The sequence below is a fragment of the Notothenia rossii genome (assembly GCF_949606895.1).
Source record: "Notothenia rossii genome assembly, chromosome: 4".
Taxonomy (NCBI): domain Eukaryota; kingdom Metazoa; phylum Chordata; class Actinopteri; order Perciformes; family Nototheniidae; genus Notothenia; species Notothenia rossii.
The window spans coordinates 10,514,835-10,528,167 of NC_136902.1; the positions used below are offsets into that span (position 1 = coordinate 10,514,835).

At 43.0% G+C, this 13,333-nt stretch overlaps 1 protein-coding gene across 1 annotated transcript in view; it reads left to right on the forward strand.

Annotated features, from left to right (window-relative positions):
- Positions 1–13,333, forward strand: part of LOC307038145 (monocarboxylate transporter 1-like) — a 17,539-nt gene continuing 4,206 nt past the window's right edge. Inside the window, exons 1-3 of the mRNA XM_079679445.1 lie at positions 1–271; positions 10,833–10,976; positions 11,652–12,467. Coding sequence (XP_079535571.1) covers positions 55–271; positions 10,833–10,976; positions 11,652–12,467 — 1,177 coding nt within the window. The 5' untranslated portion in view covers positions 1–54. The remainder of the gene's footprint in view (positions 272–10,832; positions 10,977–11,651; positions 12,468–13,333) is intronic.

The following is a 13,333-nucleotide window of genomic DNA, read 5'->3' on the forward strand; positions in this document are numbered from 1 at the left end:
TTTTGAGTCCTGACCTCAGTTCGCCTCCTCCACTCTTCTTCCTCGGCAGCAGACATGCCTCCAGCGCCGGCTGGGCCTGTGGGCTGCGAGCCTCCTGAAGGGGGCTGGGGCTGGGCGGTGGTGGTGGGCGCCTTCATCTCCATCGGCTTCTCCTACGCCTTCCCCAAATCCATCACAGTGTTCTTCAAAGAGATCGAGGTCATCTTTGACGCCACACCCAGCCAGGTGTCATGGATCTCCTCCATCATGCTGGCTGTCATGTACGCTGGAGGTGAGTGGCGAGTGTGTGTATTAGGAATGTCTGTTTCACTGTTTATTTATACCTATTACTGTTTTGTTCAAGGGGGCATGTCTAATTATTAGAATAGAATAGAGTGTCCATGTCAGAAGTGTTCTCACTTACTGCAAAGACTCCATAGCTCTAATATCAGCAGCCGTTATCTCTGAGCTGTTCAGTGATTCAAGTCGGTCTATTGTTGCGCCCGTTGAAAGTGTTGAAAGTGTTGAAAGTGTTGAAAGCCCTGACTCGCACAGTGTCGGTTTTTCCCCTCTACATTTCAATGTGGAAAATAACAAATATCCCACACACTGTAACACATTCTTTCCACAGGATGCTTGTTTGTTTTTTGGTTTCGCTTGACCTGGAAATTAGCAATTCTAAAATTCTAAATAACCAGCAGCACTTTCATAATAACTGACATTTGTAGAAACTCTTAACAAAAGCTCTAAAGATCAACCAGGAGATGGCCATATAGACTAGTCACATGGTATTTGAATAATATAAAATATTCACATCACCACATCATTGTAGTTTAGAATACAAAGCACACTCTGCGGACTGAGCTATTTAACGCCGCCCTTTCTCAGGTGGGTAATTGTTGTGGCGTCTCTTCGCCTCCAGGGAGAAAAGGGGTGTTTGTTAATACAACTGGTTTGCTGGTGGAGCGCTTGTGTGTAAATATTTGCGGTTGTGTTTCTATTGTCAGGACTGTAGTGTGAATGTTTGGCTCCAAAGAGGCTCTGCCTTCTTATCGTTCACCCTTCACTGAAGCAAATCAAACACACACCTCTTTTTATCACCATCCGTATCTTTCTCTAAATCAGTCTCAGATTTGGTTGTGCTGAAGCAAGAGCTAAACACAATGTTAGAAATGGATACTTTAGAGAGTGAGTTCAAACCAACTATGAAAACCAGCACATATTTGTCCGGCTGCTGAATATAAACAAGAGCAATAGTTAAGCAGAATGATTACAAACAAATCATCACTCACCCTCTTATATACAGGGTTCTTACGGTCATTAAAAACCTGGAAAAGTCATGGAAATTCAAAATGCTAATTCCAGGTCCTGGAAAAGTTATGGAAAAGAACATTTTCCCCAAAGTTTTGGAAAAGTCATGGAAATGTAACTAAAGTTGCATCAAATATAATTTATATTTTATCTAATCACCGAAATAGTAATACTCTAATGATAATAAATACTGCATCGTATAGTAATGATACGTAAAATAGCATTTAACTGACGAGGTGTTTTGCTGGTGAGAGATTTTAGTGGCTTTAGCGTGTAGAAGCTAGTAAGCCTACTATTGGATTTGTTTTAGATCGGCACAACATGGTTCAGACCTTATTTTCCTGTTCCACGTTAAAATAAAAAATGTTCAGTGGTGCCTGAGAAAGAGTAATTGTTTTGGTCATGGAAAATTAGGTAAAGGTCCTGGAGAAGTCATTGAAAATCATTGGTGAATAAGTGTATGCACCCTGTATGTAGTGCAGAGATTCTCCCCTTATGGTCAAATGTCACAGTAGATGCACAACAAAAGAAAACCTGAGTTACTGGCAACATGAAAATGAGCATATTAGGGCCGCTTAAATGAGTCATCTGCACAAAATGTAATGTATATTCATCTGAAGGTTGTTGAGATATTCATAGTGTTGTCTCTGCAAGCTGAGCACCTTCATACTTGTTTTGAATACAGTCTGTTGTTTCTTACGCTTTATGGCTCTTTCACTGCACTGCTATTTTATTTAGATGTTAATTCAGGATTCAGGCTGGAGAAAGACTCCCAGGTTCAGGTCAGGTTTCTCTCTTTCTGGCGCAAGACACAAAGCAAATTCCTTCCTATGCACACTCTCTCTCTCTCTCTCTCCTTCTCCACCAGTGTGTTTAATCACCAGCACACCCCACATGTGAGACACCATCATCTCCCTTTCTCTCTCTCTCTCTTGTTTATCCATATCTAAAAATGGTATCAGCTGCTTCCACTTCATCTGCGTGCCAGGCTGCGTTAGATTCAGGTATTAATGAGAGGAAACTGCTGAGGGGGAAACAGGGGAGGAGAGAATTGCATAACAGGAGCCAGATGTTGACGTTTTTTTTCACAACCTTTTATTTTCTTTGTTCCCTATGTCAAAACTCAGCTGGCTCAACAGTTAATAAAGTCACAGTGCTTGTACAGCGTTAAGGTGTCGGACAACAGTTACCATCGCCACATGACTCACTGTTTACATCCGTGAGGCAGCGCACGTCCTCACACCCTCTTCCACAGAAACACACACGTATTCACTGTTGCTGCACTACGTCACTGAATGCTGACTAATAGTGGGAAACGGATTCAGTGGAAGAAGAAGGAAGAAGAAGATATTTGAGGAAGGCACACAACAAACGAAAGAATTGCATCATTTTCAGCTGCCAGTATATTCAACACTTACAGTACAAACCACACTCATACTTGCCAAACTTTAGACCTCAGAAATCGGGAGCATTTCAAAATGCAAAATTGCTGGGGGGGGGGGTGCTAGTGGATCGCCGGAGCTGTTAGATTAACATTAACATGCTTATTGTAGTTGTAAGTGCACTGACTTGCGGCCTGTAACACCGTCCTTGATGGAGCATATGTGTGGCCTGGAAAGGAAAGGAAAGGAGTGAGCAGTTGTCGATTCTTGTTCTGTTTTCTGTGAATATCTGCCTCACCCTCTCAGACTTTGAGTTGCGCGCGCTACTAAAGAGACGTGTTACCATGGAAACCAAACAATGGTGTAGCTGTATTAAAGTCCGAGTGGAAACAGTCGTGTGTAATTCTGATTTTGTCAGAAATCGGGAGAAATGCGGGAGAAATATGACCCCGGGAGGAAACCGGGAGAGGGCAATGAAATCGGGAGTCTCCCGCGAAAATCGGGAGGGTTGACAAGTATGACCACACAGCTACAGGATAAATGTGAGTCATTGCTTATGGTGTTTTGTTTTAGTTTCAGTGGTGGTATGTAACAAAGTGCATTTAGTCAAATTCTCTACTAAAGGCAATCAATATTTTAGGCTGCATTCACACCAGCCTTGTTTATTCCGGTTGAATCGAACCCTGGTGCGTTTAGCCGCTTGGTGCGGTTCGTTTGGGTCGGTGTGAACGCAGTCCGAGACCTGTGAAGTGAACTAAACAACCGGACTCTGGTCCGCTTAAAAGAGGTGGTCTCGGACCGCTTGCAAGTGAACTCTGGAGCGGTTCATTGCTGCTGTGAATGCAGAAAGCGCAATATTTACGAGTCACAAGGACGCGGATGTCTTCCAAATCTTTAGCGAAAGAGTGAAGCAGAATGAAGTGTTGAACAGTGTAGTGTAAAGTAAAAATGCTCCGTCAACTATACATAAAAGTAAGAGCCACCTGTCGTCGGTGAAACGTCCCTCCTGACTGCAGAACATCTCTCAATAGGCTATATGTGTTATAATGTTTTTTAACGCACGTCGTCTGATTGTTTAATCATATGTGCTGTCCACTAGATTCTGTTGATATGCTCCCGAGATTAACAGCAGCATGAAAATAACCTGCCGATGCTCCATGGCGGAGGCTCCGGTAGAAATTGCCGGGATTTGCGTTTTTACCCCCTTAATGTCTGACCAATGGTTGAACAGCATTTCCGAGCACATGACATGTGTTTAAAGTTTATAGTCCGTTTGAGTTTTGCAAACCGAACATTCTGAAAAATGAAACAATGTAACAAACTGTGGTCTGGTGTGCACCAGAGAAACGGACTATTAGGTGTGAATGCGATCTTATTTAGCTAAAGAGAACAACATGATCCAGTACAAACTGAGCTCAGTACAAATGAGTTTGACTCTTTCTGAAAGGCGGAATAGATCTTTTTTTACATCTGATGATGAACTGCCCTTTTATTGTCAGTTTGTATACTCTTTCTCAATACGCCAAAGTACAAATCCCTTACTACTATGTTGTTGTCATTTAGTATCATAATGGCTCTAAAGCCTCTTCAACTGGAGTGTTTTTCTCAGGTAACAGAATCATCATTATGCAATACTGTCATTTTATTCAGCACTTTTGTAATAACCTTTTGTCGCAAGTCCTTCATTTCATTTGAAAGGAAATAACATTGTGTGTAACTCCAGCGAGGAATCATTTGGAAGTTTTGTAAGTGAACTTTATCTCACACTTTATTTAAACAGACAAGGAATAAAAGAGAAATAAAACACATGTTTAAAGAAGTCAAAACAAATGAAAATGTGTCAAAATAACTTAATTAAAAGGCGCTTAGAGTTAATCTTGATTTAGTAAAAAAAGTGACACTTTTTGTAATGTCCCCCTGAACGTCTTAATCCTCTTTCCCATGAGGAACCTGGTTCCAAATAAAAATCCCTTGTGACTGTGACAGTGCCTTGGAAAAAGAAGTGACAGAAACCACAACAATGGACCACAGACGAGTCCTTTTGTCCTTTTGAATATTTAAAACATCCAATTCAGCAGCAGTTAAGCAGTATAGAAAAACTCAACAACTTGCACGTATCCACTCATATCCTAATCCTCATGGCTTTAGTAGTTAGATGGAAGTGTGTGTGTGTGTGTGTGTGTGTGTGTGTGTGTGTGTGTGTGTGTGTGTGTGTGTGTGTGTGTGTGTGTGTGTGTGTGTGTGTGTGTGTGTGTGTGTGTGTGTGTGTGTGTGTGTGTGTGTGTGTGTGTGTGTGTGTGTGTGTGTGTGTGTGTGTGTGTGTGTGTGTGTGTGTGTGTGTGTGTGTGTGTGTGTGTGTGTGTGTGTGTGTACATGTGTGTCCAGCTTGTTTTAATGCAATAAGTGTTGGGGGCTTACAGGATATTGATATGATTAAGCATAAGAAGGAGAATTTAGATTTAAGCCGATTTAGCAAAGGAAAGAAAAAAGAGAAGAAATGATTATCGTCAAAGTCGTCAGCTTCCCTGAGTGCAAAAGACACAACTCTCCATTCTATTAGAGACATGTATAAGATCTAATGCAACACACTGCCATATGAAGCCTTAAAGTGGACCTATCATGCTATATTTGAATAATATAGTGTAGGACCATACCTATATAAAGCATATTTATACTTTTTATTTTTCAAAATACCAAACAGATCATGCATTTGAGCCATTCCTCATTTCGCTCAATTTAACACTGTCTTTGCATGGGCTGATTCTGTGAGAACAGCACCATCTACAGGCCTGGCATATGTACTACAGCATCTCCAGCGCTTTCCAACGGCAATGTCCGTGGCTGTCTCCTCCTGATTGGTGGAGTTGGCCCAATAGCCGTAGCGCCACTTCTGTGACGTCATAGAAGTGTTCAAATCTGGATCAGTCTGTATCAGATCCGTTGCAGCCCCTTTTTAAGAGATTTGGGTATGGAGGAAAATAGAGAGGGTTGTGTTTTCTGACCCTTGGTGAGTTCCACCACATTCATGTATAAAAGACGTACAAAAGTGCATTTTGCATGATAGGTCACCTTTAAGGTTTTTGCCACTGCCACAGTCGATTTGACATGTTATTCCCTCTTTCTTTCCGTCTTCTGTCTACCTTCAGCTGTACTCAACAATAAAGGGAAATCAAAAAAGAATACAGACTGTTGTAAAATGGCACAAGTATTGTCTATTCCTGGTTTTAAAGGCTGCAATGCAGGAGAGTGATATTTTCCTTATCCACTTTATTATGTCCTCATGACTGATGATAATCTACCTTTTTATCTTTTAATACCCCAATAGTCAACCCTACAATATCGTTGCAATATCCATATCAAGGTATTTGCTAAAAAATATTGGGTTATTTCAAAATATTACTCTTAAAATCTAATGTTGACGGATGCATAGTGGTATCAGTCTTCTATCCAACTCCGCAAGAAAGAGATGAATCCTAATTCCCAAACGGTAAACCTTTTCTTTCTAAAGCTTCGGTCATCTGTAATGGATGTGTCCTGTTAGCTATGTGATGCATTAGAATTTTTTGCGGCAAATCCAATCATCTGTTTCTTCTTTCCCTTTTGGTCACTCTGACTCATCACCAGCTGATGCTCTCCGTCTCACAACACAAGTAGATTGTTATATATATTGAAATCACTGAAGCACAGCGAGAAGCAGATTCTAAATTTAGACCGGAGAGTAGCTCGTCACAGCTGGGTTCACTCCTAACATCCCTTTTTTTCACTTGTGGATGCTGTGTCAGAGTTAAGCTGAGGGCAACTGTTCTCCTTCCTCCTCTCTGTGTTCTTTTGGTTCACAGAGAGAAGGAGAGCAAACGATGGAGGGAGGGGGGAGGACGAATCATTTATATAATGTTCCTGAGAACACCACTCACTGCCCTCTTTGTGTTAGGGAGAAAGCAACAAAGACTGTCACTACTGATTTGTTTATGCGAGTGTCGAGGGGATGCAAATTCATTCCTGTCCTTGTACAGGTTCGCTTTTGTTCACGGCGAAGCTCCACACACAATCAGGTTCATGCCGGAGTCTGGAGGGTACGGTTGTGTGTTCCGGTAGATTCTCTGCGCCCGCCTCTTTCACCTCAGACTGCATCATGGAAACCCACCGGCCCCTCGGACACGGCGACCCACCGAGACGGGCGTCGTGCCAGACCCTCAGCGACAACACAGACACAACACAGAAACCGGAGAGGTATTCAGTGCGTGACCCCCGGCCTGGTCCGCTGCCAAGTTTTCAAGGGCAAATCCACCGTTGTCTGAGTGAACAGACTTTAGCTGAGAGGACCACGGACGTGATGAGGACTGAGTGTAACTTCATTCATATTTAACACAACCTTCTGGGGGTTGGATTTGTTTATTCGCACAATGAAGCCACAGAACAATCGGGAAAGAATGTGCAGGAGAGTAAGGAGGCAGGCTCAGATCTAAAGCTTGTTTTGAAGGACGCTAACATGAGGCGACATTAGATCAAATAAGATAGTACTTTATTGATCCCTATTTGGGACATTTTTAGGAAGTCAGCTGAAGCTTAAGTTTTGATAAGATATCTGCATACCTCTTGCATTGAAGGTAATTATTAAACACAGTGGCATCTCCACTTCCTCCTGCTTCACTCATAAAACTAAACTTAACTTCATAAGAACAGCTGTTCCGCTGTGCTGTTTCATTTTAGATAAGCACATCAAACCAAGGTGTTGCTTCTTAAAATCATGTATTGAAAAGGTTCTTCGTGCCAAAGACCTGACGTTTAATCCAGATAGTTTTAGTTTGCTAAAAGCATTATCTGACCAAAGTTTTGTGGCGAGAAATTGACGCTATATTTCAGTTGAGTGACTGCTTCTTTGAAGATTCACCACGATCGCTTTTCTCATCAAGACGGAAATAATGGAAAGCTATCAGCACACAGGGCCCTGGAGACGGAGAAGGCTCCTTAATCTGGTCAGTGAACCCCAAGAGGGGGGAACAGAGAGCTGGGTGGCGTTTGGGGGGAGGGATCCCCTCTCGTACGGGTAGAAGGGGTCAAGGTGGGTCAAAAAACCTCCTTTCTGCTCCGTAGGTGATTTACACCTTGTGTCAGATGGGAGCTGTGGTGGTTACTCTCCAAGGTTTCTGCTGCAATTTCTTATGTTTTATTACTAATTTGATTCCTCTTGACGCGTGTCCTTGGCAAAGGGGGGACACAGGAAGCATTCTAGGTTAGATGTATACAATATTACTGAGACAACATCCATCTGCCCTAGGAAGATGTCTGCACACAAAAGGGACATTTTCATTCCAATGGATGGATGGCGGATGAAAGCCATGTGCTCAGTGCCAACAGTCTGCTGAATACTCTTAAAGCCTCAGTGGCTCAGTATTCAGAAAACATGTTCAACAGATCAAAAGTCTCATTTAATCATTTTCAAACTTTTCCATTTGACCCAATGTGCAGAATGATGTTTGTTTTACAGTTTGGTGTGAAGCCCAGATACGAGAGACCTTATCTTTATGAAAACAGAGTATTCTGGCTGTGTTTTTACTCCACGTGTTTTTTTACAGATAGACAGCACCACAATCTGAGGCTCAGTCGTTTCCCTGCTGGCTTTGTCTTCCTGAGACACTTTCACTTCTTACCCTGCGGTGTGAACGTGAGAGACCATCTAGTCGTGCATCAGAAAGATTGTTTGTTTGTTGCTAGCTCTCCTTTTAGAAGCTGTCCACGGCTTTCCTACTTTGTGCCGGGTTAGAGAGAGGAGCTCTGCCAGCCAATGGGATTCCTCCTGCTGCTTGGTGGTCGTTTTGATTCTAATTAGCTGCGTGTTAGCTTGCTCTTGTCCAATGCTTTGAGCCGTTTGTAAAGTTGTGGCCTTTTCATGCAGTCCAGTCCCTTCCAAGTTCACTTCCACTGGTTCATTTAGGTTTTCAGCACCGCAGACTTCTGTAGAGATTTGCAGTAATCACTCTTGATGAAAGGGACGTCTTGCTGCTTATTAGCTAAGTACCACGTATCACGTTCAATACAAATATTAGCCGGAAAATGCAACTGAGACAACGTATGGGTTCTTTTAGGGAAACTGATAATAAGGGGATGTTCTGACCATTTGGAGACATTGCCATTCAATTCCTGAACGATGCAATTATTTTACAAATATCTCCAAATGTCAGAAGTTGTTGATCCTAAATCACAGCATGAATTATTATATTGTGTTCCTCAGGGTCCTGGTGTGTGGTATTTGGGAAGGGTTTTGTAAACATTATGATCAGTTCTTGAGTTGTCAACATGTTTAGATCTGCCCATAAATCTGTGTACAAAATGATACCCACACAAACATTGCTGCAACAACTTTTGAGACTTGAGTGAACAACCTATCAGAGCTTTGAGGAATGACCTCCTTCACTGACTGGGTCCTGTCGTGCAGCCACACACGCTGTAGGTTCAGCAGTCTTTGTATTCACATCCAGAGAGAGCCAGTCTGAGCCCATGTGAGGCCCATTCATAGAGAGGCTGGCACGCAGGCTGAAGCACGTGGACCGCCTTCCCCCGTCTCTCTTCTTACGTTTCTGTTCTCCTCATTTCTCTGCTGTCCTTTTCCTCTCCGAGTCTGAGGGTCTTGTATGCAGCGCTAGTGGAAGCTAACAACTTCACAGCACCAATAGCCTGTTTCTACTTTCCACCAAGCCAGTTCCAGGGCCGGTTCAAAGCTGAAGCCCAATTGCGAAACCCTTTTGAATGTTTGGACTGTATCGACGTCTGGTTGAAATCAAGCACCGATTTTCTGTCCAGTTAACACCAATTGCAGAGAGACGCATGAGTCAGAATTGTTGTCAGAGACTAGTGTGGGAAGTTTTTCGAGTCCAAAGTAGCGACGTGAACAGTGAAGTCATGAAGTGGTGCCCTATCCCTCTGGTCGGTGGAAAGCAAACTGGTTCTTATGAGCTTTGCAAACTGAACCCACCCCCCAAAACAAGCACTGAACTCAAACAAAACTCATTTCAGTAAAAACATTTAGTATGAAGGAAAGGGAGCATTAGTGTTTCAAAGTATGGCAGGGTTTAGGTACGACACAAACGTCCGTCTTTCTAAGAGAGGGGCGTTTCAGTAGAGTTTCTCCCAGAGGCTCCCAGTGCGTGGGATGGATCAGTATTCATCATGCCTCGGTCCCTACATCATAGGGTGATTTCATATCTTTGTGTGTAACCTTCATTGTGTTCTCTCCCTGCTGTCTGTGGGAAGATGGAAGGGTTCTGAGGGGCTCTGGGGGGTTTTCTGGCCGGACAAAGAGCTGTGTGGTCAGGCTGTCTGCAGGCTCTCAAGACCAGACGGTGCAGGCCTGATGGACCCTTTAATAGTTATCTGTTCCACGATAAACCGTCACTAATTATGGATGATCTATAAACCCAGGTTTCATTGACCTCTCTGTAAATACTGTTCATTATGGTTTTGAATGTGGTGTATAGTGCTGTTCAGTAACTAGTACTTGGTAGATCAGTCCTCCCTACTTATTTTTATTTCCCCCTATTCTCCCTCATTGTATCTCCTCCATACACTCTCCCTCTGACGTGAGCCATGCCATACCTTGCACTGCATGGCTCCATCCCTCCCTCCCTCCATCCCTCCCTCCCTCCCTCCCTCCTTCATGTAACATCCATGCAACCACTGCTGTTACACAATCAGCTATCTTTTTCAATGTTTGCCACCATAGCTCCACCTGTTGGTGAAAAGTTGAAATGTTTTCTTTAAAAGCATTATACTTGTTTATATTTCTTTGTCACTTCCTACATCTCCAGATTAAATCCTTTAGTGTTTGGTCGATTACAATTACAGTCTCCTTAAGCCCAAGTCTTCCAATGTCTTGTTTTGTCCGACCCTACAAAGATATTCAATATGATAAAAAAAATGTTTTTTATAATAGATTAAATGTTGTGGTCGATTTGTTGAGTCTATAAAATGTCATGAAATTGTAAGAAAAGAGTAAAATATTCACTTATACAATGATGTATAATTGTGAATTCCCTGTTATCATCTAATATGTATTATGTTATTTTAAATGGCGTTTCTTAAGATGCAATACTTCAGCACTGCTTTTGTCTTATTCGCTGTAATGTATATTTTCTTTATATGACATCAGTTCTTTCCCTCCAGGTCCAATCAGCAGCATCCTCGTAAACAAATATGGCAGTCGACCAATCGTCTTAGTCGGAGGCTGTCTGGCCAGCACCGGGCTCATCTTGGCGTCATTCTGCAACACGGTGGGGCAGCTCTACCTCTGCATAGGAGTGGTGGGAGGTCAGTGACAAAGCAAATATAACCAAAAGTACAAATCTATTTCGAAAACGGGAAGTTCTGATCCTTCTGATTGGCTGAGCCACATTCCAACCTGCTACTCAATACTCTGAAAACATACAGCTGTGATTGCATTACAATATTATCACTGTGCCAATAAGTCACCTATTATCAGTGGTTTGAAGAGATGGACAGGGTAGAGGAGAAAGAAAGATTAAGTCACCAAGGGATACATTACTACAACAAATATAATAAATAATGATATTGCTTGGTGGAGAAATGTAATTGAATGGATTTTATTATTTTTTTAAATACAAAAAGTGAAAGGTGTATGTAAAATAGTATCATAGTTATTATTCTGTCTTTTAATGTATCTTTCTTCTTGAGTACTTTTCCATTTGTCATCTAATTGATAAAGTGTCCCCATGAACGATATGATGATGGCGAATCTCGTGGAGACGGATTAGATCTTATTTTATTTTGCATTTTGTTTCTTGTCTTTCCCAACTTTATTTTTATAGGATGTAAAATTGTAAAAAACAGAAATGAGGTCATGTAGTTATCATTCTCTTTTGGTTGGCAGGATAATACAAAAAAAGAATGTACACCCTTTCTTCATCTTCTCCCCAAGTAACCCTACCTCTCTGCCCCCCCCCCCGACCCTCTCTCTCCCTCCAGGTTTGGGACTAGCGTTTAACTTGAACCCCGCCCTCACCATGATCGGTAAATACTTCTACAAGCGCCGTCCCATCGCCAACGGCATCGCCATGGCGGGCAGCCCGGTGTTCCTCTCCACCCTCGCCCCGCTCAATACCTGGCTGTTCGACCAGTTCGGCTGGAGGGGCAGCTTCCTGATCCTCGGGGGACTCCTGCTCAACTGCTGCGTGGCCGGCGCCCTCATGCGGCCCCTCAGACCCTCGCCCCAAAAAGCCAAGCTCGACGCAGAGGCCAGCGAGGTGAAAGCCGTGGAGCCAGTCGTGCCGCAGCAGAAAAAGACCGTCATACAGACCATCAACTCCTTCATCGACCTGACGCTGTTCCAACACCGCGGCTTCCTGCTCTACCTCATGGGGAACGTGGTCATGTTCTTCGGCCTCTTCGCGCCGCTCGTCTTCCTCTCTAACTACGCCAAGAGTAAGGACATCAGCAAAGAGAAGGCGGCCTTCCTGCTGTCCGTGCTGGCCTTCGTGGACATGGTCGCCCGGCCCTCCATGGGCATGCTGGCCAACACCAAGTGGGTCCGGCCCAGGATCCAGTACTTCTTCGCTGCCGCCGTGCTCTATAACGGCGTGTGCCACGTGCTGGCGCCGCTCTCCGTGGACTACACCGGCTTCGTGGTGTACGCCATCTTCTTCGGGTTTGCGTTCGGCTGGCTGAGCGCCGTGCTGTTTGAGACGCTGATGGACCTGGTGGGAGCGCAGAGGTTCTCCTCCGCCGTGGGGCTGGTCACCATCGTGGAGTGTGGGCCGGTGCTGCTCGGACCACCGCTGACAGGTAAAACACCCACAATGCATCACAGGAAGGGAGGAACTTCACTCTTGTATATGTTTTTTTACATATATGCAGACCTGGCACTTTCAGCACATTATATAAAGTACAGGACAATTTGTCTGTTAAAGGAAATCCCCACCCCTACCCCATTAGGTCATAGTCACAAAACAATACAATACAAATACACTAAATAATAAATACAATAAAATAAATAACTCATCAAAAAGTCACAGGTAACAGGAATACAAACAATTCACGTTGAGTAGAATAGGAAGTAACTAAAAAAAAACAATGAAGACATGGGAGAACAATAAGGGATACACAGAGTATCGGTCAATGTAAAGGAGGAAGAAAGAAAAGTATAGGGCCCCCCCCCCCCCCCCCACTCTTGGTTTTAGTTTTTTTATTATTGTGGATAAATCTCTGCACACAGTACATTAGTCAGACTCTCGATACACTGAGCATACTGTACACACATTGTTTCCTACCACAGCTGTGTCAATGGTAACATGTATAATGTTTACCACGTTCACGCTCTTAGTTTTCCTTTGTTCTGTCAGCATAACCTTCCTTCACTTCACCGCCCATACTACACACCTCTGAAGTTGTTTAGCAATAAGAGCTGCAGTTGTAAGTCGACACAATTATTTATCCATCAGACAAAAAACAACAGTTTTTATAATGGATTTATAGCAAAAAATGCTCTTTTTAACTTCTCAAATGTGACCATTTTCAGTTTTCTGTGATGATTGATGGTAAGCTGAATTGATTTTTGATGTTGAGGGAAAACAAAGACAGAACTTTTGCTCTAGGGAGTTTTTTTATACTATCTTTTGACATTTAATTGGGAGAACAATTATCTGTAAGTT